The sequence below is a fragment of the Mesoplodon mirus genome, assembly GCF_964341445.2.
Source record: "Mesoplodon mirus genome assembly, chromosome: 12".
Taxonomy (NCBI): domain Eukaryota; kingdom Metazoa; phylum Chordata; class Mammalia; order Artiodactyla; family Ziphiidae; genus Mesoplodon; species Mesoplodon mirus.
In genome coordinates, this window is record NC_138988.1 from 85,627,076 (window position 1) to 85,651,388 (window position 24,313).

Here is a 24,313-nt window from a genome sequence, read left to right on the forward strand (position 1 = left end):
AGCTTCGAGCTTTCACTGCCGAGGGCGCGGGTTCAGTCCCTGATTGGGGAACTAAGATCCCGCAAGCCGCGAGGCGCAGCCAAAAAAGAAAAAAAGAAAAAAAATCCTTCAGGTGAGAAGTAATGTGTTCCCCTTAATTCAGATGTTGAAGGTGACCTCTTAAATGTCAGCTTAGCTAAACTAAGTTTTTACCTTCGGGATCGTTAACAAAGCCAAAACAGTTCTTAGGTCTTACCCACTCAGAACTTAATGCCAGAAAATAAACTGAAATATAAATAAATTGCCTGTCCAGAAAGGGGAGATCTTAGGAGAAGAATTTGAATCAACAGTGAAAGCGGAATTTCAATTATCCATAGAGTTTATTAAATATAGCATCTCATTTACAAATGTTTTGCCATCCTTTCAGACTTCCCCCAGCAAAAGTAGTCCACGGTAAATAATGAGTTCCCAGTAATTACGCCTGTAACAGAAGTAAATTGTTTTTATAATGTAAATAAAAATAAAATGAAAAAGCTAAAACACCTTGTTTAGGCACTTCCACTCGGGTAGTGATCTCCTTTTGATAAGTCAGTGTGCAGCAAATCAGGATGGGTAGGATTTTGGTGGGATATACACACTTATCTATCATCTCAGGCAGGTCAGACATCATACTTCATAACTTCTATGGCCAGATTCTCATTTTCAGTTACTGTTTGCATTCATTTCTTCTCTGCACTCATATCTCTCCCCTGATTGAAGAAATAAAAAAGGTTTATATGTTAGGTGCCATTTTGCCATCAACATTAATATCTGCTATACAAAGAAGAGGGTTCTGTTTACATACGCTTGTATAATGTGCTGTGAGGAATCTCTGCTCCAGTGTTACCTACGCTTTAGTCATTATTAGCGTTAACAAGTAATGACTCAAACCATGCTCAGTCAAGAGATATTTCTCAATAATGTAATCTTTGTTTCAAGTCTCCCAACTACCCTTACTGGGGTGGAATTCAAATAGTTCAAAAGCGTATATTCTCTCCCTTTAGTTTTCGACCTGAAGAGAATTAGTCACTCTGATTTTCATTTTAATTCAGAGATTAAGGAAAATATAACAATTGCTAACAACTGCTAAGTGCTTATGAAATGACTATAACTGTTTTAAGAGCTTTACACAAATTATCTCAATCCTTAAAATAACTCGAAGAAGTAATGCATTATTATTATTCTCCTTGTATAGATGAAGAAAGTGAGACCCAGAAGAGTCACTCATTCAATTGAACCATTTCAACAACCAGATCTGGCCTCTATTCCTGTTGTTGCAGACGTATGTGTATTTTAATTAATTAATTAATTATGTCGCGCTGCAAATGGTTACTGAGAACCTACTGTGTCTGAAACAGTCAAGGCATTAGGGAGTCAGTAGCAAAAAAGACTAACCCTGCTCCAATGAGCTTACAGTCTTGAGAATGGGGAAGGGAAACAAATAATAAACAAATTTATGTCAATAAGTACTAAGTATAACAAAGAAGAATGAATGGAGGAAAGTAAAAAATGGGATAGGGAGGTACCATTTTACATCTGCTGGTCAGAGAAAGTCTCCCAGATATGATACCATTTTAATTAATCCACTCAACCTAAAACCCAAGAAATGTGGAGAATATTTCAGTTATGTAACAGGTGTGATACCCAGCTGAAATACCGAATACATGACTAAGTCTGTCCACCCACTGCCTCTCTCCTATCACAGTCTTTTATAGACTTCTCTTTGGTCACTAGGCCCTTTCTCTCCCTTTTGTAGTAGTTTGCTTCTTCCATTCTTTTTCTGACTCCTCATTTTCTCTCACCGTTCTTCTTTTCCCCATGCTCCTCCTCCTTCTTTCCTAAAAAAAAATAGCCATAATTTGGCTGTGATATTTCTGTAGTTTTGTATTTATGAAATACAGCTTAACATTCAGTGTTAAAACTTTTAAACAAAATTCTAAAGCATAACTCCTTTAGTTTTCTACAATTCCTGTTCCCTGTGCATGATGGCAAATTTCATGGTTTATGAAAGGAAGAGCCACTCAAATGCTGCTTTTCATGTAAAGGAGCCTTTTCTTCTATTTAGCACTAAATGCCCATGCCACCAACATGAAACTTTCCCCAAACTTTTCCCAAAGTTGAACTCTACCTCTCCTAAGTCTCTTTTCCTGCAGCTAGGGTTTGGAGGGAAGTTGGGAGTATGAATCGAGGAGACTGCTGAACTTGTTCATCTGAATAAAGTACAAAAATTAGTCTTCCAAAAGAAATCTTATAATTTCTGGGTTCACAGTTGATCTAATGCAAAAATATGTGACAGAACAATCATAAAAAGCAAATAGTTGTAGAACTCAAGTTACAGTCGATAGATATCTAATTCAAAATTGTAAAAATATAGTTTTTCTTATGACTTTGTTCAGAATTAACCTTATCCAAGGAGGTATGGCCTTTGCCCTTTGCTGGAATGTGATCTGTAGGCCCTTGGAATGTCCTGCATGATAAGAATTATCTTTGTTTACCAGGAGGCATTGAGCTACACTGGATAGTGTAATAGGATCATTTATGTTGGCTGCTTTGGGCCATGCCATATCTGTACTAGATCCAGAGGAACTGGATACTAAAGGTCCAGTCTGGACACCAAGGCTTGGGTGAGTTTCCCTAGTTGGCAGTACATATTGTGTTGTCACACATTGTTGCAGGAAGGTGTTGTTAACACTCTGTGACTCCACTGGGAAAGGGTTACCGGAAGCTCTGAGTTTGGAACCCTCCTAGATTCTGCTCCATGTGTCTCTTCCCTTTGCTGATTTTGCTTTGTGTTCTTTGGCTATAATAAACCCTAACCTTGAGTATAATAGCTTTTAATGAGTGCTGTGAGTCCTTCTAATAAATTACCTAATCTGAGGGTAGTTTTGGAGAGACCTCTGAACCCTGAAGTTGGTGTCAGATGTGTGAGTGCAGCCTTGTGGACTGTTCTTAGCTTTGCACTATGTCAAAATGGTATTATTTGGGGCCTCCCTGGTGGCGCAGTGGTTGAGAGTCCGCCTGCCGGTGCAGGGGATACGGGTTCGTGCCCCGGTCTGGGAGGATCCCATATGCCGCGGAGCGGCTGGGCCCGTGGGCCATGGCCGCTGGGCCTGCGCGTCCGGAGCCTGTGCTCCGCAGCGGGAGAGGCCACAACAGTGAGAGGCCCGCATACCGCAAAAAGAAAAAAAAAAAAATGGTATTATTATTATTTTTATATGCAGTTTTTATGTTTTTAATATTTATTTATTTGGTTAAACCAGCTCTTAGTTGTGGCAGGTGGGCTCCTTAGTTGTGACTTGCTGGCTCCTTAGTTGCAGCACACAGGCTCCTTAGTTGCAGCATGCATGTGGGACCTAGTTCCCTGACCAGAGATCGAACCCAGTCCCCCTGCATTGGGAGCATGGAGTCTTATCCACTGCACCACCAGGGAAGTCCCACAATGGTATTAATATTACTATATTTTTTTATCACTCAAAAATTAGGATGATTTTTTTTGCCTTAATTTAATGAATTTGGTACTTCCCACATGAGCCTAAGCCTATTCACCTAACTGCAGACTTCCAAAGAGTGATAAACATTTGTTTGGGCCTTAGTGAAAGATAAAGGGAAATGAAAGCAGTTAACTGTAAGCTTCCTTGATGATCTTACAAAACTGAGGGCTCCTGGAAGTCAAGGACAATCTTATTTCTCTTTGTATCTCCAGTGCCCATGCCAGTGACTAGCCCAGACACATTCAATGACTATCTCTTAAATAAATTGATTTATAAATAAATATGCTAACTACTGCCATGGTACAATTTGCTAGGACATTTTGACACACATCAAGAATCTCCTTATAGGGCTTCCCTGGTGGTGCAGTGGTTGAGAGTCCGCCTTCCAATTCAGGGGACGTGGGTTTGTGCCCTGGTCCGGGAAGATCCCACATGCCGCGGAGCGGCTAGGCCCGTGAGCTATGGCCGCTGGGCCTGCGCGTCCGGAGCCTGTGCTCTGCAACGGGAGAGGCCACAGCAGTGAGAGGCCTGTGTACCACAGAAAAAAAAAAAAAAAAAAAAAAAATCTCCTTATAAATCTTCATAACTGAATTCTTCACTTTAGTTTCTTCTTTTACGGAGTTTCTGCTAACTCTTAATCTGTTACCTTACACATTAAACATTGTATTTTTTTACTCATCATCAATCTTCACTCCTATATTTTAAATAAATTTTTATGTTCCCTTTAATTTCTTGTCAATTTTAAATTTCATTACCATTTTCTGTATTATTATTTTCTCCTATTTTCTTTTTTATTTTAATTTATTTATTTTGGGCTGTGTTGGGTCTTCCTTGCTGTGCATGGGCTTCTCATTGAGGTGGCTTCTCCCGCTGCGGAGCACCAGCTCTAAGCGAGTGGGCTTCAGCAGTTGTGGCTCGCGGGCTGTAGAGCGCAGACTCAGCAGTTGTGGCGCATGGGCCTAGTTGCTCCTTGGCATGTGGGATCTTCCCAGACCAGGGCTCGAACCCGTGTCCCCTGAACCGGCAGGCAGACTCCCAACCATTGCGCCACCAGGGAAGCCCTATTTTCTCCTATTTTCATATACCACAGTATTTTCTGAAATTTTAATTTTTTACTATATTTATTTTCTTCAATTTGTTTTCTGTTTCAAAAAGACCAAACGTATTAGTTTGTTGGACATTCCAAAACAGTTGTGCATCAGAGATTTGCTTTCCTGATTGCAGTTTAGGATTTCTCAGATGAATTAATTCAATTCATTCAATATTTTAAAAAGTACCTGCTATGTGCTGAGATAATGTTTTATTTAACTGCAGAGGCCGCTATTTTGTCCTTTACAATCTCAGAGGAAAGTCCATCGGGACATCATGTGGGAGTTTTATTGACTGTCTCTGTGGATAGTGGTCTATTATAGTCTAGGTTGCTGGAATTCCTAAAAATCTACCAAGTATAAAGGTATTAAGTTCAGGTGATTTTACAACTTATTTCTATCTAATCTTTAAAGCACAAATACTTTTTACATTCAAGTATTTAAAGCATAAAAAGAATGATGTGGTGGTTTTAAAATATGTCCACAAATTTTTAAAATATCCTTACCTCAAAAGTGGATTCTAATTCCCCTTCTGAATATATGCTAGGTTTAAGCGACTTGCTTCTAATGAATAGAAAGTGGCAGAAGCGTCAGTGTGTGATGTTCGAAACTAGGTCGCAGAAGGCATTCCTGGCACTCTCTTTCTCTATATAATTTCTCTTTCTGTGAGATAAAGCTACCGTGTTTTGAAGACAGTCATTTAGCCCTCCAGAGAGGTCCACATGGCAGGGAGCTGAGTTCCTCCTGCCACCAGCCACCAGGAACTTGTCTGTCATCCAAGATGGCATTCAAGCCATCTTGGAAGGCAATCCTCCAGCTACAGTCTGGAGCCTATGCTCCAGATGACTGCAGCCTATGCTTACATCTTGACTTCAACCTCCTGAGAGACCCTGAGTCATAACCACCCAGCTAAGTCACTTCTGGATTCCTGATCACAGAAACTGAATGAGATAATAAATGTTCATTGATTTAAGCTGCTCAGTTTGGGGATAATTTATTATGCAGCAGTAAATAATAAAGGAGAGCCCTACAGTGAAGTTTATGAAGCTACCATAACCTTAAGGACAAAATCTGATGAAGGTAAACCCAAAAAAGAATATCATAGAATGATTTTATGTATGAATAGTAGAAATTTTAAAAATCCATGTAAAATATGAAAATTTATCCATCCATTATTTAAGATAATAGTACAACATGACCAAATAAGATTTGTCCTAGGACTGGAAGCATGGATTAACATTAGAAAATCTACATGTACTTTACTGCAAAAGGTTAAAGGAGAAAAAGGACATTATTTCATCAGATGACAAACTTCATAAATCATTCCTAATAAAAACTCTTAAAAAAGATTTAAAAGGAAACTACGTCAGTACAATAAAGACTACTCTCATACACACACACGTATACACACACGTACACACACACACAGGTATTATTATAAATAATGAACTACCAAAGCTATTTCCATGAAAAGGAGGAAAAAGATGGTGACATCTAATAGCATGTCTAATATGAAATAGTTTGTGATTTTAGTTAACACAATAGCAAGATAAAAGAGATTAAGAGAAATTGTTATTGGAAAGAATATCAAAGATTTTTTATTTGCTAATGATAGTATTATATGCAATGAAAATCAAGATAGTCCATTAAATATGGATTAGCATTAACAGAATTCTTAGCTAGATACAAAATGCACGTAAATAATCAATCACTCAAGTCCTCTCCTCCCAAGAATTTCAAACAGTGCTTTGGTCTGATGCCATGTGTCCACACAGATTAGAAGGCACAACCCTATGAAAATCAGCATTATATTTGTTGTAAGAATGTATATGGCTTAGTTTAGTGTCACACAGTAACCCTTTCTGTTGTATCATTTTTCACTACATTTATTTTTCATTGTATGAGTAATCCACCAATTCTAAAAAACTGTCAGCCATGATCATTTGAATCTCACATCTGCATCATTTTCTGCATGTCCTGCTACTATGATTAGATGCATGCCAGACAATTTTACTACTAACTCCAGATCTCTTAAACTCACTTTTACATTCGTCTCTTTTCATTTTGGATAATTCCTTGTGATCTGGTTATATAATTCATGAAAATACTTCAGCTGGGTCCAATTGGCTATTAAAATAATCCAGTAAGCTTTTAATTTCAGTTCTAATTTTATATGTAATATTTAATTTGTTATATATATAATTTTATATGTATTTATTATATAAGTTTGTTTATATTATATTTATATATATTATATATAATTATATATATAATTAATTATAGAATAGCAACATTTGTTTCTATAGAAAACAAATAGAAATTCTAGAAATAAATGTATATATATTTCTAGAATTTCTATTTGTATTTTTCAAATCTATTTGATCATTCTTTGTATTCTCTTAATCCCGCACATAGATATATTTTTTAAGCTATTAAAGTTAGTCACTTGAAGTCTGTATCTGTTAATTTGTGCTTTTGTTTTCATTGTCTGTTGCTCTTGGTCATGGTGCCTTATTTCATGGTGTGTTTGGTTAATTTCGGTTGTGAAGCTGCTCATTCATTTTCTTGGATATTTATCTGTGAAGATTTATTGAGGCCTAAAATGAAGCTTATTCTTCCAGAGAGGATTTGTATTTGCTTTTAACAGGTGCTCAGGGGCACCAGACCAGTTTGGGATATCCCTAAATTAAATTCTTAGCCTGGGTGTTTTGAATCCTTGTGGTATTAAAGCTGAAACAAGTAAGTGTGAAGTCTGGCTTGAGGTCCAACTTCTCAGCAGTGGAACCTACTCAGCACCAAGGTTCAAGGCAGACTCTTTGCCATCATCTGTGGTGAGTGTGTTTGTGTGTTTATTTGTAGTTCACTTTGGTCTGGTGTCTCAGCTTCACTGGGAGAGAGTTCTTATCATGCTCCCCACCATGGCCAGGCGTCACATAACACCCTAAAAAACAAAGTGCAGGTTTGGGTGAAGTCAGCTGTGGTGCTTGGGGTTTCACGTGGGCCAAGCCCCTGGGACCGAGAGTTCCTTACTTTTGTGGTGGCTCTTCGTTGCTTTTATAAATTTAAAAAAAATATTATTCTGGATTTTAATCGTTCATCCAAGTACCCAGCTTGCCATATTATGGAAAATCTGTCCCCATAATCCATGAATCCCTGTTTCTTTGGGAGATCGTGAGAACCCTAGAGTTTCTAAATTCATTCCTCCCTCAGCCAACAATGCCCTCCACCTAAATTTTCCATCTCAACCAGCACTTCATTCCCAGCCCAGCCTCATCTACCTGGCAATTTTCTTGGTGACCTCTGACCATTGATTCCTCTCCTCCCGGCCATTCCCTCTCAGCCCCTCTGAACCTCTTTTCAGAGATGTATCTTCCCGACAAAATCTATTCCTCAGCAGTGAAAACCTTTACCCCTGTCCTACCTAGTGCGGCAAAAGCCACATCCTGCCAGAAAGGGCTTTCTTTCTCATTCTACTTCCTCTCCGTCCTTGACGCTCGGGGACATCCGGGAAAGCGGAGAGGGTGCTGAAAAGGGGGCCTCAGACTTTAATCAGGCGCCTTAACTGATTGAGTACTGTGCTTTCCTCTTGTGACCCAGAGGACTTTAAAGCTGAATGCTGCCCCCAAAGGACTATAAATTAAATATGACTTTCTGGGAAAGAAGATACAGTAGCTGACAGGGTTTGAAGGCTTCCCTTTCCCTTTCCTCGGTGCCTTTAGGATAGTGTAGGATCCTCCTCTCCCTCCCCCACCCACTGCTCAGAGCCTCAAGCAGAAACTGCACCAATTACAAAGCAAGAAAACCAGAAAAACCTGTGTAACATGAGTGAAAACTCCCATTTCCTTTAGCATTTTTTCCAGAAATACATGTCTATATGTTTTGTTTTGTTTTTTTAAAAAGGGAAAGAGTAATGGAAAAGCTCCGAGCAGAATGAAGTCAGAGCATCCTCTTTCGTGCTCTGGGTAAGGGGTGATCGCCAAATTCCGGATCAACCTTAGGATCAACTTGGAGACCTACACACGAAGAGGAAAGCTGTACACTTGAAATGGAATTTTCAGTGCAAATTGGTATCTGGTTATGTGGTATCATGGTTCTATGGAAATGTACTTGCCCATAGCGAGCACGCAATTAACGGCACATATTGTTATTTTCTAAGTTCCTCATAAGTATTTTCTACGCGGCTGTATTAGAACATTAAAGAACAGTAATGAAGCTTTAAATTTGGCAGGAGACATCCGAAAATAGCTTTTGGAATGACAGGATTACAACTCATCTGCTGAAAGCATGCGTGGCTCTTAAAAGAGCCTTTGGGGTTAGGTGTAAAGACGCTTACTTGGCAAGTTTACTTGGAGCTGGTGTACTTGGTGACAGCCTTGGTGCCCTCAGACACGGCGTGCTTGGCCAGCTCCCCGGGCAGCAGCAGGCGCACGGCCGTCTGGATCTCTCTGGAAGTGATAGTCGAACGCTTGTTATAATGCGCCAGGCGCGACGCCTCGCCCGCGATGCGCTCGAAGATGTCGTTGACGAACGAGTTCATGATGCCCATGGCCTTGGACGAGATGCCGGTGTCCGGGTGGACCTGCTTCAGCACCTTGTACACATACACGGAATAGCTCTCCTTGCGACTGCGCTTGCGCTTCTTGCCATCCTTCTTCTGCGCCTTGGTCACTGCCTTCTTGGAGCCCTTCTTCGGGGCCGGAGCAGACTTGGTGGGTTCAGGCATTGTAGCGGTAAAAACTCGAACACTCACGCTAACACCTGGGAAAAGAGTCGCCCCCACTGAGGCCACATTTACTTATAGATGCGGTATTCAAATTAGGTTAGTAAGATTTCGCTCATGATTGGATTAATTTTATTGTGGCGTCACAAACAGGAATGTAAATGATAATAGCAGGTCTACCTTTTCATTGGCTGTTTAGTTAGTGTGCTTTGACCCAATCAGAGAGGCCTAGACTAGACTACCCATAGCTAGTACAAATAGCCTTTTGAAGCACCTGCACGGTGTATTTCCCAGCAAGCAGATGAGGAAATGACAACACGCTAGCTTTAAGTTTGTAACTGAAAGCAACTTCTCTGTTCCTTTGGATAATTTCGTGCTTTGGTCCGGGCCCCGCAACTAGTCACCGTGTTAATGTCCAGATGGAGCTAGTGGACAAGCTCGATAAACGCATTACCCCGCGCCCTGGGTAGCTAACCAATAAGCAACCATCACCTGCACATAACCTCCTGGGCTGGGTCACCCTCTTAAAAGTTAACAGTTCTTAACCTTTTCGTCCTCTATCGGAAGTCCTGATAATTTTTGTTACTTAGTAACCATGATGCTTAAAATACTTGGGAGTATTTTTCCCGCAAACATGCCAATTTTGCCTGTCGGCATGCCCTTGTTAATTAACCAAAGAAAATGCAAGTGGCCCATTAATGATAAACCATCTTTCGTGCAATGGGGTAAACATTTAAATTTCATTTTAGTGGTCTCCAGACACCTACAGAACGCAGTGCCTGGTATAGCGGGGGGGAGTTCCTGCTCCTAACTTTGTACTCTCCCTTACCGCGCTCTTTGGGGCGAAGTGCGGGCCAACTTACAACCAGCGATCTCCACTCTCGCCGCACCCTGGAGCCTGAAACAAGCAGCTTACGCTCAGGCCTGTTCCCTGGTCAGTCTAACCTCGCTATTACGTTTCCTAAGGGGACTGTCACGTTGTACTACAGCCGAGGTCATCAAGACCCACCGCGGGGAGGGCGGCCCCTCACTTGCGGCCTTTTTCTCCTAGCCCCGCCCTCTTAAAATGTGCCACCAGCTCTTTTCCTGATATCTTTGGGTGGCTCTGAAAAGAGCCTTTGGGTTGTGTCGAGCTTCTAAGCCTTAGGCCAAAGGAACTTCCTATTTCTTCTTGGCTGCCGCCTTCTTTGGCTTGGCTGCCTTAGGTTTGGCGGTCTTTGGTTTAGCCGCCTTGGGTTTCACCGCCTTAGCTTTCGCTGGGCTCTTGGGCGCCTTCTTCGGCTTGGCTGCTTTCGCTTTTTTCGGACTTTTTGCCTTTTTGGCTCCTGCAGCCGCGACAGGCTTCTTCGCCTTCTTTGGGGTCTTCTTGGCGCTCTTCTTGGGGGTGGCCGCCCCCGTCGCCTTCTTGGGCTTCTTTGCCCCTCCTGCGGGCTTCTTGGGTTTGGCCGCGCCCGCCTTCTTGGCTTTGGGCTTAGCCTCCCCGGTGGCCGCCTTCCTGTTGAGCTTGAAAGAACCCGAGGCGCCGGTGCCCTTGGTCTGTACCAGAGTGCCCTTGCTCACCAAGCTCTTGAGACCCAGTTTGATGCGACTGTTATTCTTCTCTACATCGTAGCCCGCGGCCGCCAGCGCCTTCTTGAGCGCAGCCAGAGAAACGCCGCTGCGCTCCTTGGAGGCAGCGACAGCCTTGGTGATGAGCTCGGACACTGGGGGCCCGGACGCTTTGCGCTTTGCAGCACCTGCAGCCTTACGAGCTTTCTTTTTCACCGGCGTCTTCTCGGCAGGGGCCGGTGCAGAAGGCGCGGCGGGCGCAGTCTCGGACATGTTGAAGGCGGGTGTTAGAAAAGCAATTCGAGCCGGAAGCAGAGGCACTGGCCGGGACTCGGGCCGCGCCGCTGCGCCCGCCCGTTTATATAGGGCGGAGCTGCGTCGTGATTGGTGCGCTGTCCAGCCCGCCTCGCTGGCAGCCTCAGAGTGTCCTCTCGGATCCCGAGTTGTGTTTGTTACACCTCAAAAAATGCCAAAAATATCAAAATTCTCTGCACTGAATTGCCCGATTTTTCCCAGAAAATGATCCCCAAAGTCTCAGGCTTCACTCAGGTCTCAAATTATGAGGAAAGCTCAAAACCTTATGCCAAAACCCAGCAATATTTCCCGCCGTGCTTGTCAAATTTCAACTCAGAGAAACAAAACTTTCTATTTTCTTCGTAAATTATAAACCGATCTTTAACTGTGGAGTTTTCTGACCCCTCAAATATGATTCTCCAGGTGGTTAGGTTCTTATAGGTCCAAAAAGCATGTAACTGGCATTAGGATTTTTATTACAAATCTGCACTTAAGTGAGGGAAGTAACACAGGCTCCTCTGAGAGTCCTGCCTATTGAGCCGAGGGCATTTGAGTTCATCAAACTGGTTTAGTTTAATGCTAAACAAATTATTGCCCATATGAGGTTAAATGTTGGACCCCTGGGACATCAACGTATGCAGCCACGGTTTTATTTCTTTCTGCTGCGTCTGGGTTTTTAAACAATTCCTTAGGATAATTCTTTTCCTGTCTGCTCCCAGGGGTTGGGGGAGGGGCTGTTGCTTCTCCTCTGGACAACTGCTCCATGAGTTTAGATACCTTGAATTCAGGATATTTGGGAAGGAAAGGGAGTCCAAAACACAGATACACAGATGGAAAAGGATTAATTTTCAAATAACACACAGATGTTTTCTATGAAGTCACTGGGAGCGGAGGTGCACTTGGAAGAATTTGTTTGCAGTCTTGCTGAGTTCTTTTGGCATATGCTTCAGGATCAAACAGAAATATACTCTTTAGAACTGGAATTCAAGCGTTGATCATAAGGGGAACCAAATGGAAACTGTAGACTATAACATATCTATTCCCTTTACTGGAGAAACCCAGACCCTGTTATCACTGAATAACCGATGAATGACTAGTCCACACAGCAAATATGGCTTCACTCATGAAGATTCTGGCCCTATGCTTCCCGGAGCTCCATCAAAAAGAAAATAAGTTCCGTGTAGGATCGAATGACAAGTTCAGATTTCCAGCTCGGAAGCAGAGCTTTGAATGACAATCCACGTTAAGTTTTTGTCCTCTGAAGGCATCCTTTGCAAGGTCTTTGAAAAAGTGGTTTTATTTAGGTAGTACATATTGGCAATCACCAAAGTGTTCACGTTGGCAATGAAAACCCAGCTAAAGGAATTATTCCTGGAAAATGATCTGGATGGAATTGTCTTTAAAAACTGCAAGCCATGTACTTGAAAGACTTTAAATTTTGGCCAGTGCTATAAGGTGATAGGATACAATTCTGTGGGTGTAGCTGGTTGTACCATGGCATTTGACATCACATTAATTTTTAGTTCCATTGCCCCCAATTTTCTCCACACACGACAGACTCTACTACTGAAATAAAAGAATACAGATCTTTGATTCAACATTAATGAAATGTCTCAAAAGAGTCTTGTTTAAATTAATGCTGAATCTGGTATAAAAGACATATAAATTATCAATATTTTTAAAGCCTTAATATGTAAACATTTTCAATGTAATTTGTGCATGCTAGTGAAAAATAAATTTGCGCTTTGTTATATATTAAAATAAAAAGGGAGGGGACTAGGCTCCAAAACAGACCCATTGATGGTTACTACAGAAATTGATGTTATGGGCACTTTAATCCCAGAGCAGTGGGGTTATGCTCATTTGCAATGACAAACAAAACCACTACCCTACATAGTTGAAATTTGCAGAGCACACCGGAATTTTCTCTCAAATGCCTCACTATTTTCTATGTATCCCTAACGACTTCTGATTTGGAGGTACTTAAATTCTTCAAAGTCTGTGATCTTTTAACTCCTCTATGCTCATCTCCTATGGTGCAGTGTGTTTTCTATAAATAAAACTATTTGACAGACTTAAAGAAGACGTAGAGGATCTGCCACTGTCACATCAAGCATTTATTTGAAATAGAAGTAACACCAAAGGCTCTATTTTCCTATTGATCTGTCAGTTATATCAGCACTACCTAGGGTGTTTGTATGTGTGTGTGTGTATATGTGTGTGTTGTACCTGTGCTTTCAATATAGATTCCAAGTCTTGCCCCAGATAATTCTGAATTCTCCCAAGAAGACTGCTGGTAAGAGGTGCATCCAGGATTCCAGCTCACATCTGTTTGACTTCAAAGCATTTGCTCAGTGTTTTTCAGGGTGCCGGTCTGAAAAATCATTAAATGTTGCAAAATCAATTTTGTAGCACAAGGCCAAAATGTTTCCTTTTTAATGAACTGGAATAGAATACAAAGGATCAGAGCCCAAAGCATGTAGTTTCAGTTATCTGCATAGCTTTTTTTTTCTTTTTTTTTTTTTGCGGTACGCGGCCCTCTCACTATTGTGGCCTCTCCCGTTGCGGAGCACAGGCTCCGGACGCGCAGGCTCAGCGGCCATGGCTCACAGGCCTAGACGCTCCGCGGCATGTGGGATCTTCCCAGACTGGTGCACGAACCCGCGTCCCCTGAATCGGCAGGCGGACTCTCAACCACTGCGCCACCAGGGAAGCCCTCTGCATAGCTTTTTGATTGTGTGCTGGGTGCCACCGTGTAAAATGTATTTCTTACAGTACAATCTCAATGGCCAGATTGGGAGGAGTCTTCCTCATGCATTTTTTGAACTTTTATAGCCATGAAATATTCTCAAGTGTATTAATCGCTAATAATCTACAAAAAGTAATTTCCTATCATTGGCGTTTTTAAGCCTCTAAGAAACCCCGAGTCATAAAAAATGGGGCGCACTCTGCAAACATTTCCATTTTGAACACGATAGCAACTGTGCTAAGAGTAATGATGAGATTTGTGGAAAAGCTGAAAGGAAAGGGAGGCTTATACTTGGTTCCTTTTACTCCAAAATTCTGGGCTCCAGAGTCAAGCACTTGATTCTGGACTTTTCTATTTCAGTAGGTTACCATGATTGCATTACTCACGACAGAGTTTGGGGAAGAGGCGCTTTTTTGCGAAACAAATTAGCCCTTCTCCAGCTTCCTCATAGCATGCGTGTTGTATGATCGCAGCCATGGTGACGCTCTGAAGACCACCTGTAGATCTCTATCTGTTGGGACAGCCTCCCCTTTGTAGACTCTTTTAAGAGGCACTCTATCTTGGCTTTTGGTGTAGACCATTTCTGGAAAACTTCTTAAAATGGGCTATATATTATTTCAGAAATTGTTATTATTTTTATTTAATTCAACAAATAAAACTGGGGCATGGTGCATACTCAAGGTTATTCATTGCAGCATTCTTTGGAACTGTAAAATATTGGAGCAAACTTTAATATCCACATATAAAAGTGATTGAATAAACTAGGACACATATGTACAATTGGGTAATATATAGCTACAAAAATGAATGAGGAAGATCTGTATGAATTATTAAGGAATGAATTCCAAGATAGATGGTTAAGTGAAAAAGCCAAGTGCAGAAGAGTGTCTATAGTATGATACCCTCTGTAAGAGAAAGATGAAGATATAAGAAAATACATTTTTTTTCTCATTTGTGCAAAAGATACACAGGAAGAATAAACCAAAAATGAAAGGGATTTGTTATCTCAGGGGGTGGGGATTAGAAAGGAATGGAAAGAAGGGAGGAATGGGAACAGAGTCGCAGGGATGAGAAGTGAGTGACAGTTTTCTGAGTATGTCTTTTTGTATAACTCTGACTCTTAAAACTATAGTAATGCTTCATATATCAGCAAAATAGTCACACTATTAAAAACAGTAGAGATGGGGAAACTCAGAATGGAATACAAGCACTAACAAATTAACCAAACTATATTAAATTACAGTTATTACATAATAACACTAAAGGGATTTGGGAAGATAAAAATTAACTTAAGTAACTGTAGAAAACAGTGTCTTGATTGGATACTATAAGGCTAAAGACAAAAGCAACTACACATAAAGGTTGTAATCTAATAAAAGTGTTTTTCTCAGGGTTAAGGGTTAACAATTCTGAAACTATTTATGTGTCTAGAATTGAACAAAGAAGTAAACACAGTGTAGAAAATGAGATCCAGTGTTCTCACTAGTGCAAAAAGAAGTATTTGGCTAAAATGAAACTTGTGCTGGATTAGAATCAGAAGTATTAATATAAACTCATATTTTAAAATACATCTCCAGTTTAATAGATATAGACACCTAGAAGTGTGTGTATGTGATTGGGTTAACATACAGATATACTTCCTTGCTCTGTCAGCGGAGCGGACCTAAAAGCAGTGACACCCTAGTAGCAATTAGCACACCTGGAAGACAATCTTTGGTTTTTAAGCATCATTCTCTAATCAAAGGAACCAGGACTATCTGGAGAAGTGACTGGCTCCAAGGCTGGAGCAGGGAAAATACAGGGTGGGCCTGGAACATATTGTGGTGCCAGAAAAGGAAGATGCTTAAAATAAAATGAAAATTTGTTGAAACACCATGCAAGCCACTCTCAAGGAGCTACTAATTGCTAAAGCTGGTACCATTTGAGCAACAAAATAAAAATTGATAATATTGGATTTTAACTCATAGATAAAATATATATCCATAAATACATACATACATACATAAGGAAAATGGACAACTTTTCCTTGTTGCAGATGAAATCCACAGGTGGATACTAAAATCACTGAGTGAAATTTGAAGGACAGTCAGGATTTGCAGAGTCTCAAAGTATCTTCCCCAAGATATCTATCTACTACAAAGAGAAAGGCAATGAATTTACAGTGGAGAAACCCAGACACCACCTTAACTAAGTGAGCAGGGTAAACCCTACAAATAGTAAGACATATCAACATCATGAACTCCTTGCATTGAGAAGGATACTTCATCGTTTTTGTGATATTTCCTGGCAAAATGCATAAACTCATTCCAGGGATGAGTAAACATCAGACAAATTCCACTCAAGGAACATTTAAAAAAATAACTGATCAATACTCCAAAAATGTGAAGGCCATGAAAGGAAAGGACAGACTAAGGAATTGTTACAGACTGGAGGAGACTAAGGAAAAGCATTAAGTAAATTCAATGTGCGATCCTGAATAAGATCCTGGAAAAGAAAAAGGACTTGGTGGAAAAGTTTGTGAAATTTGAATAAAGTCTAAAGTTTAGTTAACATGGGGGTGGGGATGGGGTGGGTGGGTGGTGGTGGGATGAACTGGGAGATTGGGATTGACATATATACATTAATATATATAAAATAGATAACTAATAAGAACCTGCTGTATAAAAAAATTGAATTAAATTTTAAAAAAGAATTAAAAAATAAATAAAATAAAGTTTAGTTAACAATATGGCACCAACGTCCATTTCTTGTTCTCCATAACTGTACAATGGTTATGTAAGACATTAACATTAGGGGAAGCCAGTTGAAGGATATAAGGAAACTTTTTGTACTGTTTTTGCAACTTTCTTGTAAATCTAAAATTAGTTCAAAATAAAAAGTTTCCTAAAAAAAAAGTTCCTCTTCATATCTCACCATGTTATAACAGTTTTCATAGAAGGGGGAAATATACCTAAATGTGACATAGATTTGCCAAAGTGGCAGAAATGTAGGTGATTTTTATTCTTGTGTCCAAACTTTAATAGTTTTTCAAAGTTTCTACCATAAGCAAAATTACTTTATTATTAGCAAACAGCATGTTTCTCTTTAAAATATGATGAAGCTTATTTTAAAAAGATATGGGTGCTGAGTTTCTCAGACATTCAGGTACTATCTCTCTCCTCTTTCTGCTCTTCATCTGGACTTTCACAGAAATTATATGCTTGTTTTTTCATTTACAGATTCATTATTTATCTGTGTATCCATAAACAATGCTTTAGTTTGGCCTGATTTTGTTATGTACGTGTGCAAAATCACAGTGTATTTAGTCTTTCATGTCTTGTTTTTTTTTCCCTGAACAAGATCCATCCCTCTGTATTGTACTGATGCAGAGAGCTCTAGTTTGGTGATTTTCATTGCAGTTTAATATTTCTTTTCTACATGTGGCCCAATGTATTTACTTATCTAGTCTACCACTCCTGGACATTCTCGTGGTTATATAATATGGCAAATTTGATTTCTCAAAAATGGTCACAACTATTTCTCCTGACCCACATTCCCTTCTCCAATGTGTCTTGCCACTCCCCCATCAAGTCTAATTCTGGTCCCCTTGAATCTGAGTGACCTTGTGACAGCTTGCACCAATAGAATGTGCAGGAAGGGAGGCTGTGTGACCTCCACCGCTAGGTCTTAAAAAGCAATGGAACTTCTGCCTTATTTGCTGGAACACTTAGGCTTCTGTTTCTGAACTATCTATCTCATAAGAATTTCGGTAGCTCTGAGACCACGTTGTGAGAAAGCCAAGCTGCCTGTGGAGACCACGCTTGGGCACTCTGGTTAGTCATAGCAGTTTTTGAACCATCCTAATACAAGGACCAGCAATGTGAGAGAAGGAGTCTCCAGCTGATTCCAGCTTCCAGTGGTCAAGTCTTTTCAGGTGAACTCCCAAACATCATGGCAAAGAGACAAGCCAACTCTACTCTGCTCTATCAGAAATCCTGATTTGAAGAATCTATGGGTATAATAAAATAGTTGTTTTAAGCCACTAAGTTTTGGGTGCTTTGTAGCCTAAACAGTAATGGTTTCAGTTTATTTTCAAATGTTCATTAGCTGGCCAGTTATTTATTTTTTTAAGAACTCTTTTTGACTATAACCTACACTAAGAAACACATTTTACATCATATGCTCACATTCACATGCACTCATGCTTGCCCTTACTGAAACAAAACTTTGAGGAAGTAATAGATATTCCTTTTAAATGCAATTTGCTCTGCTATTTCTTCTTCTCATCTTTTCCCTCTCCTCTTTTCTCTTTAATTTCAATAGAGAAATCTATTGATTTGTGATCACAACCAAATAAATTGATTTAATAAATAATAGGTCTTCATCAGCAGATTGAAGGTATAGTTTAAGAGGTGATCTTAATCTCTTTATCTTTATATCTTGCAGAGTATGTATATAGTTTGATATCTTATGTATTTTGCACTATACACAAGCTCACACACATTTTATGCTCTAAACTCAGAGTTAAATTGTTCACTGGCCTAAGTCTAAATAAATCAATAAAACTGAAACAAAAAAATATGAAAAGAGTGAATCTAATAAATGATTCTAAACTTAATTTGGATGTTGAAGCATATGGAAACTCCAAGAACCCATTATTGTTTCAGAATGAAAGCCTGAGAGAGGTTAGTGATTTGTCCCTTGGGCTGTCAGGAAGGGAATCCTGTGGCATCTGGAAGGAGGAAAGGTCCTTGCAGAAGGTGCAGGTGGAGAGTAGTTTGGATCTGGGGATGGGATGGAGGATTGGGTATCCTTCTTGGCCCAGAAGAGCTTAAGAATATAAAACATAAGTGTCTACATATATACTCTTAAGAGTCAAAACACAGATCCCTTAATTCTGGCAAGAGCTTGAGAAGTATTCCCTTCTGTCTAGTAAGTGGACCCTGTGAGAAAGAATGACTTCAGAGATATTAACTCCCTTTCCATTAACCTTAATATTGAACTCATAATCATTTTCCTAATCAATCTCTTCAACATCTATTTATTCAAAGATGTTGCTGGTGTCTTCAAAAGAGATGGTTCAATGAATAAGAAGAGATTGCATTTGAGCCTGTGTATCTTTTCTCTGTTCTTGACTTTTCTCTCTTTGTCTATCCTACTTCCTGTTATTCCCTCAGCATCCCTTTACATTTCCCTCTCTGTTCCCCCTAAATTATATGAATTTGCTGGTTTGTCAATGTAAGTTCCATCCACTTACACAATATTGTTAATTCATACCTGGTGGCAGTTTGGCATAGTTATCCATTGCTGTATAACAAATTATCCCAGAATTTAGTGGCTTAAAATAATAATGAGCATTTATTATCTCACACAGTTTCCATGGGTCAGGAATTTGGGGGTGACTTAACTGGGTGGTTTTGACTTGGGATCTCTGATAAGATTACAGTCAAGATGTTACTCTAGCTGCAGTCGTCTGAAAACTTGACTGAGAATAGAAGATCCAATTCCCAGATGTCTCATATGGCTCACATGGCTGGCAAGTCAGTGTTGGCTATTGGCAGAAATCCTCAGTTCCTTGGCATGTGTACCTGTTCATCGGGCTGCTTGAGAGCTCACTCCATCACAGCTGGCTTCCCCAAGAATGAGTGATCCAAGAGAGTGCAAAACAGAAGTCACAATATCCTTTATGACATAACTTCAGAAATCATAATATTCTATTAGTTCCATAGGTCAGTCCTATTTAGTTTGGGAGTCTGCACATGTGCGTGCATATCAGAGGATGAGAATTACTAGGGCCATGTTGGAGTCTGGCTATCACAGTTCTGGAGATGAACAGCTCTATTTCAGATCCCAATCCTATCACTTACTAGGTTTGCAACTTTAACAAATTTACTAATCTCTATTTCTCAAGTTTCTCGTGTCTAAAATTTGGATGAGGATAGTGTGGTAGATTTCACGTTTACTCCCAATTTTTTGCTGCCCTTTTTGGGAGAATTATACAACCCTGCCCACTGATATCGATTTATGACATGCCTACCCCTGTGAGGATACACTTCCACACCACCTTGATATCAGTCACTGCCATGGGAGTTGCTTTGGTAGATCAAATGTGAGTACAAGTGAGGTGTACTCACTTTCCAGCAGAATCGTTAGGAGCAGTGCGATCTTTTCATGTCATGTTCCTTTAGTCTGGGTCCCTCCATGAAGAAAATGTGGAGCAGAACCACAACCGATCTATAAAAAAATGCAACGTGAGCCTGAAATAACCCTTGCCATTGTCATCCACTTAGATTTTGGGGTTTTTTTGATATACGATTTAGCAAAATCTAACTGATACAGCTATTATCTACTCAGTAGGAGTATGCTGAGATTTGATAAAATATTTTTGAAGTGCTTATAATACTGAGACATAGTAAACAACCCTGCATATTACATATGATCTATTACCTATTACTATGATTATACAAACCTAAATTCACATGAAATGAGTTTATAAGCCATGCCATTAATTAATTTATAATAAGAGTTGCACTTGATATTGAAAATAAGTATCAGAGGTGTACATACTTTCTGGTCGGAAGACCAAGATACAGATTAGAGGAGGCTTTTTGAGCATATAGTTGGAATAAGGGATATTTTTAGCAAGCAGTGGTCACCCAATCAATCAGCTCCTCCACCCTGAGGACACCTGTGTACAGTGTTTTGTTTTGTGGAAAAGACACACTGAACAAATTACCATTCTACAAACTCTTCTTTTTCTAGGTGATCACCAACCTCCCTTTTCTCACAGTTGCTCTTATATGAATTCTCCAGACTTACAGTAACCATGATACTCCAATATAATTTATATCAGTTACAGTACAAATATAGTCAGTTACAATTGAGAATATTGCAATATATTTATAAAGTTTACCATAGAGTAAATACAATATGCCAGTAAATACAATAAGTTCTAAGCACTTTACTAATACTTACTCACTTAATCCTTGTAACAACAAAGATTATTACAAGTCACTGGCACAATGGTGCTATTATTACACCATTTTCCAGAAGACAAAACTGCATCCAAAGATGTTAAGTAACTTGCCCAAGGACTTAAACTAAGAGAGCTTTCCTGTACTGTCTCTCCGCCTTGTAAGATTATTCCAGTGACTAATTCTGCCATCCTTTATAAATTATTGTTATACCAAGTACAGTAAAATTTTATTCTCATGTTTTGAAACTTTATTTCTCTTTTTTTTAAAATAGATTTTATTTATTTATTTATTTCGGCTGCGTTGGGTCTTCGTTGCTGCACACAGGCTTTCTCTAGTTGTGGCGAGCCGGGGCTCCTCTTCGTTGCGGTGCGCGGGCTTCTCATTGCGGTGGCTTCTCTTGTTGCAGAGCACGGACTCTAGGCCTGCGGGTTTCAGTAGTTGTGGCACGTGGGCTCTAGAGTGCAGGCTCAGTATTTGCGGCGCATGGGCTTAGTTGCTCCGCGGCATGTGGGATCTTCCTGGAGCAGGGCTCGAACCCGTGTCCCCTGCATTGGCAGGCAGACTCTTAACCACTGCGCCACCAGGGAAGCCCTGAAACTTTATTTCTAAGCACTATTCTTTGATTTGGGGTGAGCTAGAAAGCAGGGGCTGGAGTAGGAAATAGGAAGCAATTTGTAGGACAACATACTTAGTTTATGACGTCATAGTACAATCCTCATTAACTTCCCCACAGTCTCCACCAGTGACCCCCCTCTTGTGTGACACGGACAACTTAGGGTTTTGGGTTTTTGTTTGTTTTCTTTTCTTCCCCTTCACCCCAACTTTGGTCTCATATAAAGTGCCTCCACCCACTTCCCAACATATGGTTCCTAAACTTTCCCTATGGAGAAATTCTGGAGCCCCTAATATTCAGGGATTTAAGAGACCACAGATGTCACAAAGCCTCCCACTTTGTAAAATAGGAAACTTAAGCCCAGAGTGGTGAAGTTACATCCTGAATAAGCAATCACCCTCTGGACTTAGCAGCATGAGGACTAGGGCAGATATTTAGCATCGCAAATGCTTTAGAAAACTTTTGCTGCAAACACTGCTCTGTACATGAGTTGCTCAGGAAAGACCAATGTTTATCAGTTGGGTTCAGTCCCACTGTTTGTCAGTGTATTAAAAACTGCTCCAGGGATTTTATATAGGATGAATTTAATAGAAGTAATCAGTGAAACAGATCATGAAAGAGTTAAGAAACCAAAAGAGAGATGAGGAGTAACCAAAGATAAGCAGCAGCAAGAAGTTGCCACTTCTCTGAGAGCTAGGACAAAGGAAAAAGAGGTGCTGCTATCATTTAGGAGTTGGGGCCAGCCCCAACTGGAGATCCAGTCTCTGGAACAACACAGGCTGGTAAGACAGGAGTGGAGACCACCAAGAGACCAGCTGTCTGGTGGGACTGGAGCCAAAGAGTGCCAATGAGGCTGGAGAAACCCCAGGAAGCAAAGGCAGGAAGGGCAGAAATACCTTGGTCTCACCAACATGTTCCACTGGGGCCTCCCATTGGTCATATCTACTGAAAGCCAGAGAGCAAGGGAGCCTGGGAATTGTAGTTTCCAGTGACATACTGCAGCTTCAGAGAATAAACAGGCAAATGACCGAAACAATCAGAAATTCAAATATTTCTGCGAATCTGATGCCTGAGCATGAGTCCTTGTATCTGAACTCAACCAGAGGTACACTTCCATCTTTAAAGACTCGGGATCAAGAAGACAGTTTCACCTTCTTTTAATCAGGTTGTGATATATCCAGTGTGGTGGGTATCCTCTGACAGAATCAAAACGATCCCTGCCTCTGAGGGTTCATATCCCTAAGTTATCCCCTTTTCTTGAGTGTGTGCTGCACCTGGTGACTTGCTTCTAACAAAGAGAATATGTCGCGGCTTCCCTTGTGGCACAGTGGCTAAGACTCTGCCTGCCAATGCAGGGGACACGGGTTCGAGCCCTGCACCTGGAAGATCCCACATGCCACGGAGCAGCTTGAGCCCGTGTGCTGCAACTAATGAAGCCCACGAGCCTAGAGCCTGTGCTCCAGAACAAGAGAAGCCGCTGCAATGAGAAGCCCGAGCACCACAAGGAAGAGTAGCCCCCACTGCTGCAACTAAAGAAAAACCCCACACCCAGCAACGAAGACCCACCGCAGCCAAAAATAATAAATAAATAAATAATTTTTTAAAAAAAGCACAGACACTTAAAAAAAATAGAATATGTCAAAAGCTATGGTGTGTCATTTTTGAGATTAGTTTACAAAGGGTTGTAGCTTCTATCTTGAGCCCCCACTTGCACTCTCTCACTTGCTCATTTCCTCAGAAGAAAGTCAGTAAGCCACCGACATGACAAGAAACAAGGACTTGAGGACTTCAGTCTAACAAACAGCCCTTGAGGGACTGAGTCCCTCCAACAACCATGTGCATGGGTTTGGAAGTGGATCAGTCCCACATTGAGCTTTGAGATGATTGCAGTCCTGGGCACATCCTAAATGCAGCCTTGTGAGAGACCCAGAGAACCCAGCTCAGCCACGCTCAGATCCTGAAGCTGCTAAGTTTGAGGATAATTTGTGATGCAGCAATAGATAACGGATACATCCAGAGATAAGCCAAAGACATACAAGGGGAAATAAAGGGAAGAGAGGGCATGGTTTTCAGTGTCTATTATGTACCAAGCACATTATCCCCACTTAATTTTTGCATCTATCCTCTGAGGTAGGTGATCATCATTGGTTCCATTTTCCAGACAAGGAAACTGAAGATGAAAAGGGAAAATAATTTGCTCAAGGTCGCATTGTAGGGTTGCAATTGTAGGGTTGCAAAGTAGGGTCTGATGGATGGCCACATCTGTGTTTTTATTTTCATTATTTCACACTGTTCCAGAACTCAAAACAACCAGCCTTCAAAGTTGCAGTCACTTCATTTGGATTGAGTACAAATAAAAAGAGTAAATTGTTTAAAGTCAAATGCCTTCTTGCTTTCTTAAAATTTTATACCCACTTCTTTCTCTCACAGAATATCATAACTCACCTAAAAATTAAAAAAAGAGCAGGGCCTTATTTCTGCTCCTTTCTGCACTTAAAGATGGAAGTGTGCCTCTGGTTGAGTGCAGATACAAGGTCTCATGCTCAGGCATCAGATTTGCAGAAATATTTGTTTGAATTTCTGATTGTTTCCCTCATTTGCCTCTTTGCTCTCCGAAGCCGCTGTCACTGGAAACTACATTTCCCAGGCTCCCTTGCTCTCTGGCTTCCAGTAGATTTGACCAATGGGAGGCCCCGGTGGAACATGTTGATGAGGCCAGGGTATTTCTTAGTTAAAGACTAAAGTCCAGAGAGCAATATAAAATTGGTGTAACAAATAACCAAATTAAAGCAAACAAAGCCTCCAAAGAGACAGGCAGTTTTTAGCTCTTTGGGCT

At 40.6% G+C, this 24,313-nt stretch overlaps 2 protein-coding genes across 3 annotated transcripts; both read right to left on the reverse strand.

The window, feature by feature from the left end:
* Positions 1–340: 340 nt before the first annotated feature.
* Positions 341–9,349, reverse strand: LOC309813927 (histone H2B type 1-M). 2 transcript variants are annotated; one of them, XM_082639123.1, is made up of 3 exons: positions 8,931–9,349; positions 1,821–1,856; positions 341–728 (listed from the first exon to the last, which is right to left on the reverse strand). In XM_082639123.1, the coding sequence occupies exon 1, from the start codon at positions 9,318–9,320 to the stop codon at positions 8,940–8,942; it is 381 nt and encodes a 126-aa protein (XP_082495249.1). In that variant the 5' UTR covers positions 9,321–9,349; the 3' UTR covers positions 341–728; positions 1,821–1,856; positions 8,931–8,939. The 2 variants fall into 2 exon arrangements, with proteins under 2 accessions (XP_082495249.1, XP_082495248.1); XM_082639122.1 differs by lacking the exon at positions 1,821–1,856.
* Positions 9,350–10,436: 1,087 nt separating this feature from the next.
* Positions 10,437–11,178, reverse strand: H1-4 (H1.4 linker histone, cluster member). The gene has a single exon (XM_082639558.1). It carries the CDS (start codon positions 11,136–11,138, stop codon positions 10,479–10,481), a length of 660 nt encoding a protein of 219 aa, XP_082495684.1. The 5' UTR covers positions 11,139–11,178; the 3' UTR covers positions 10,437–10,478.
* Positions 11,179–24,313: the final 13,135 nt, after the last annotated feature.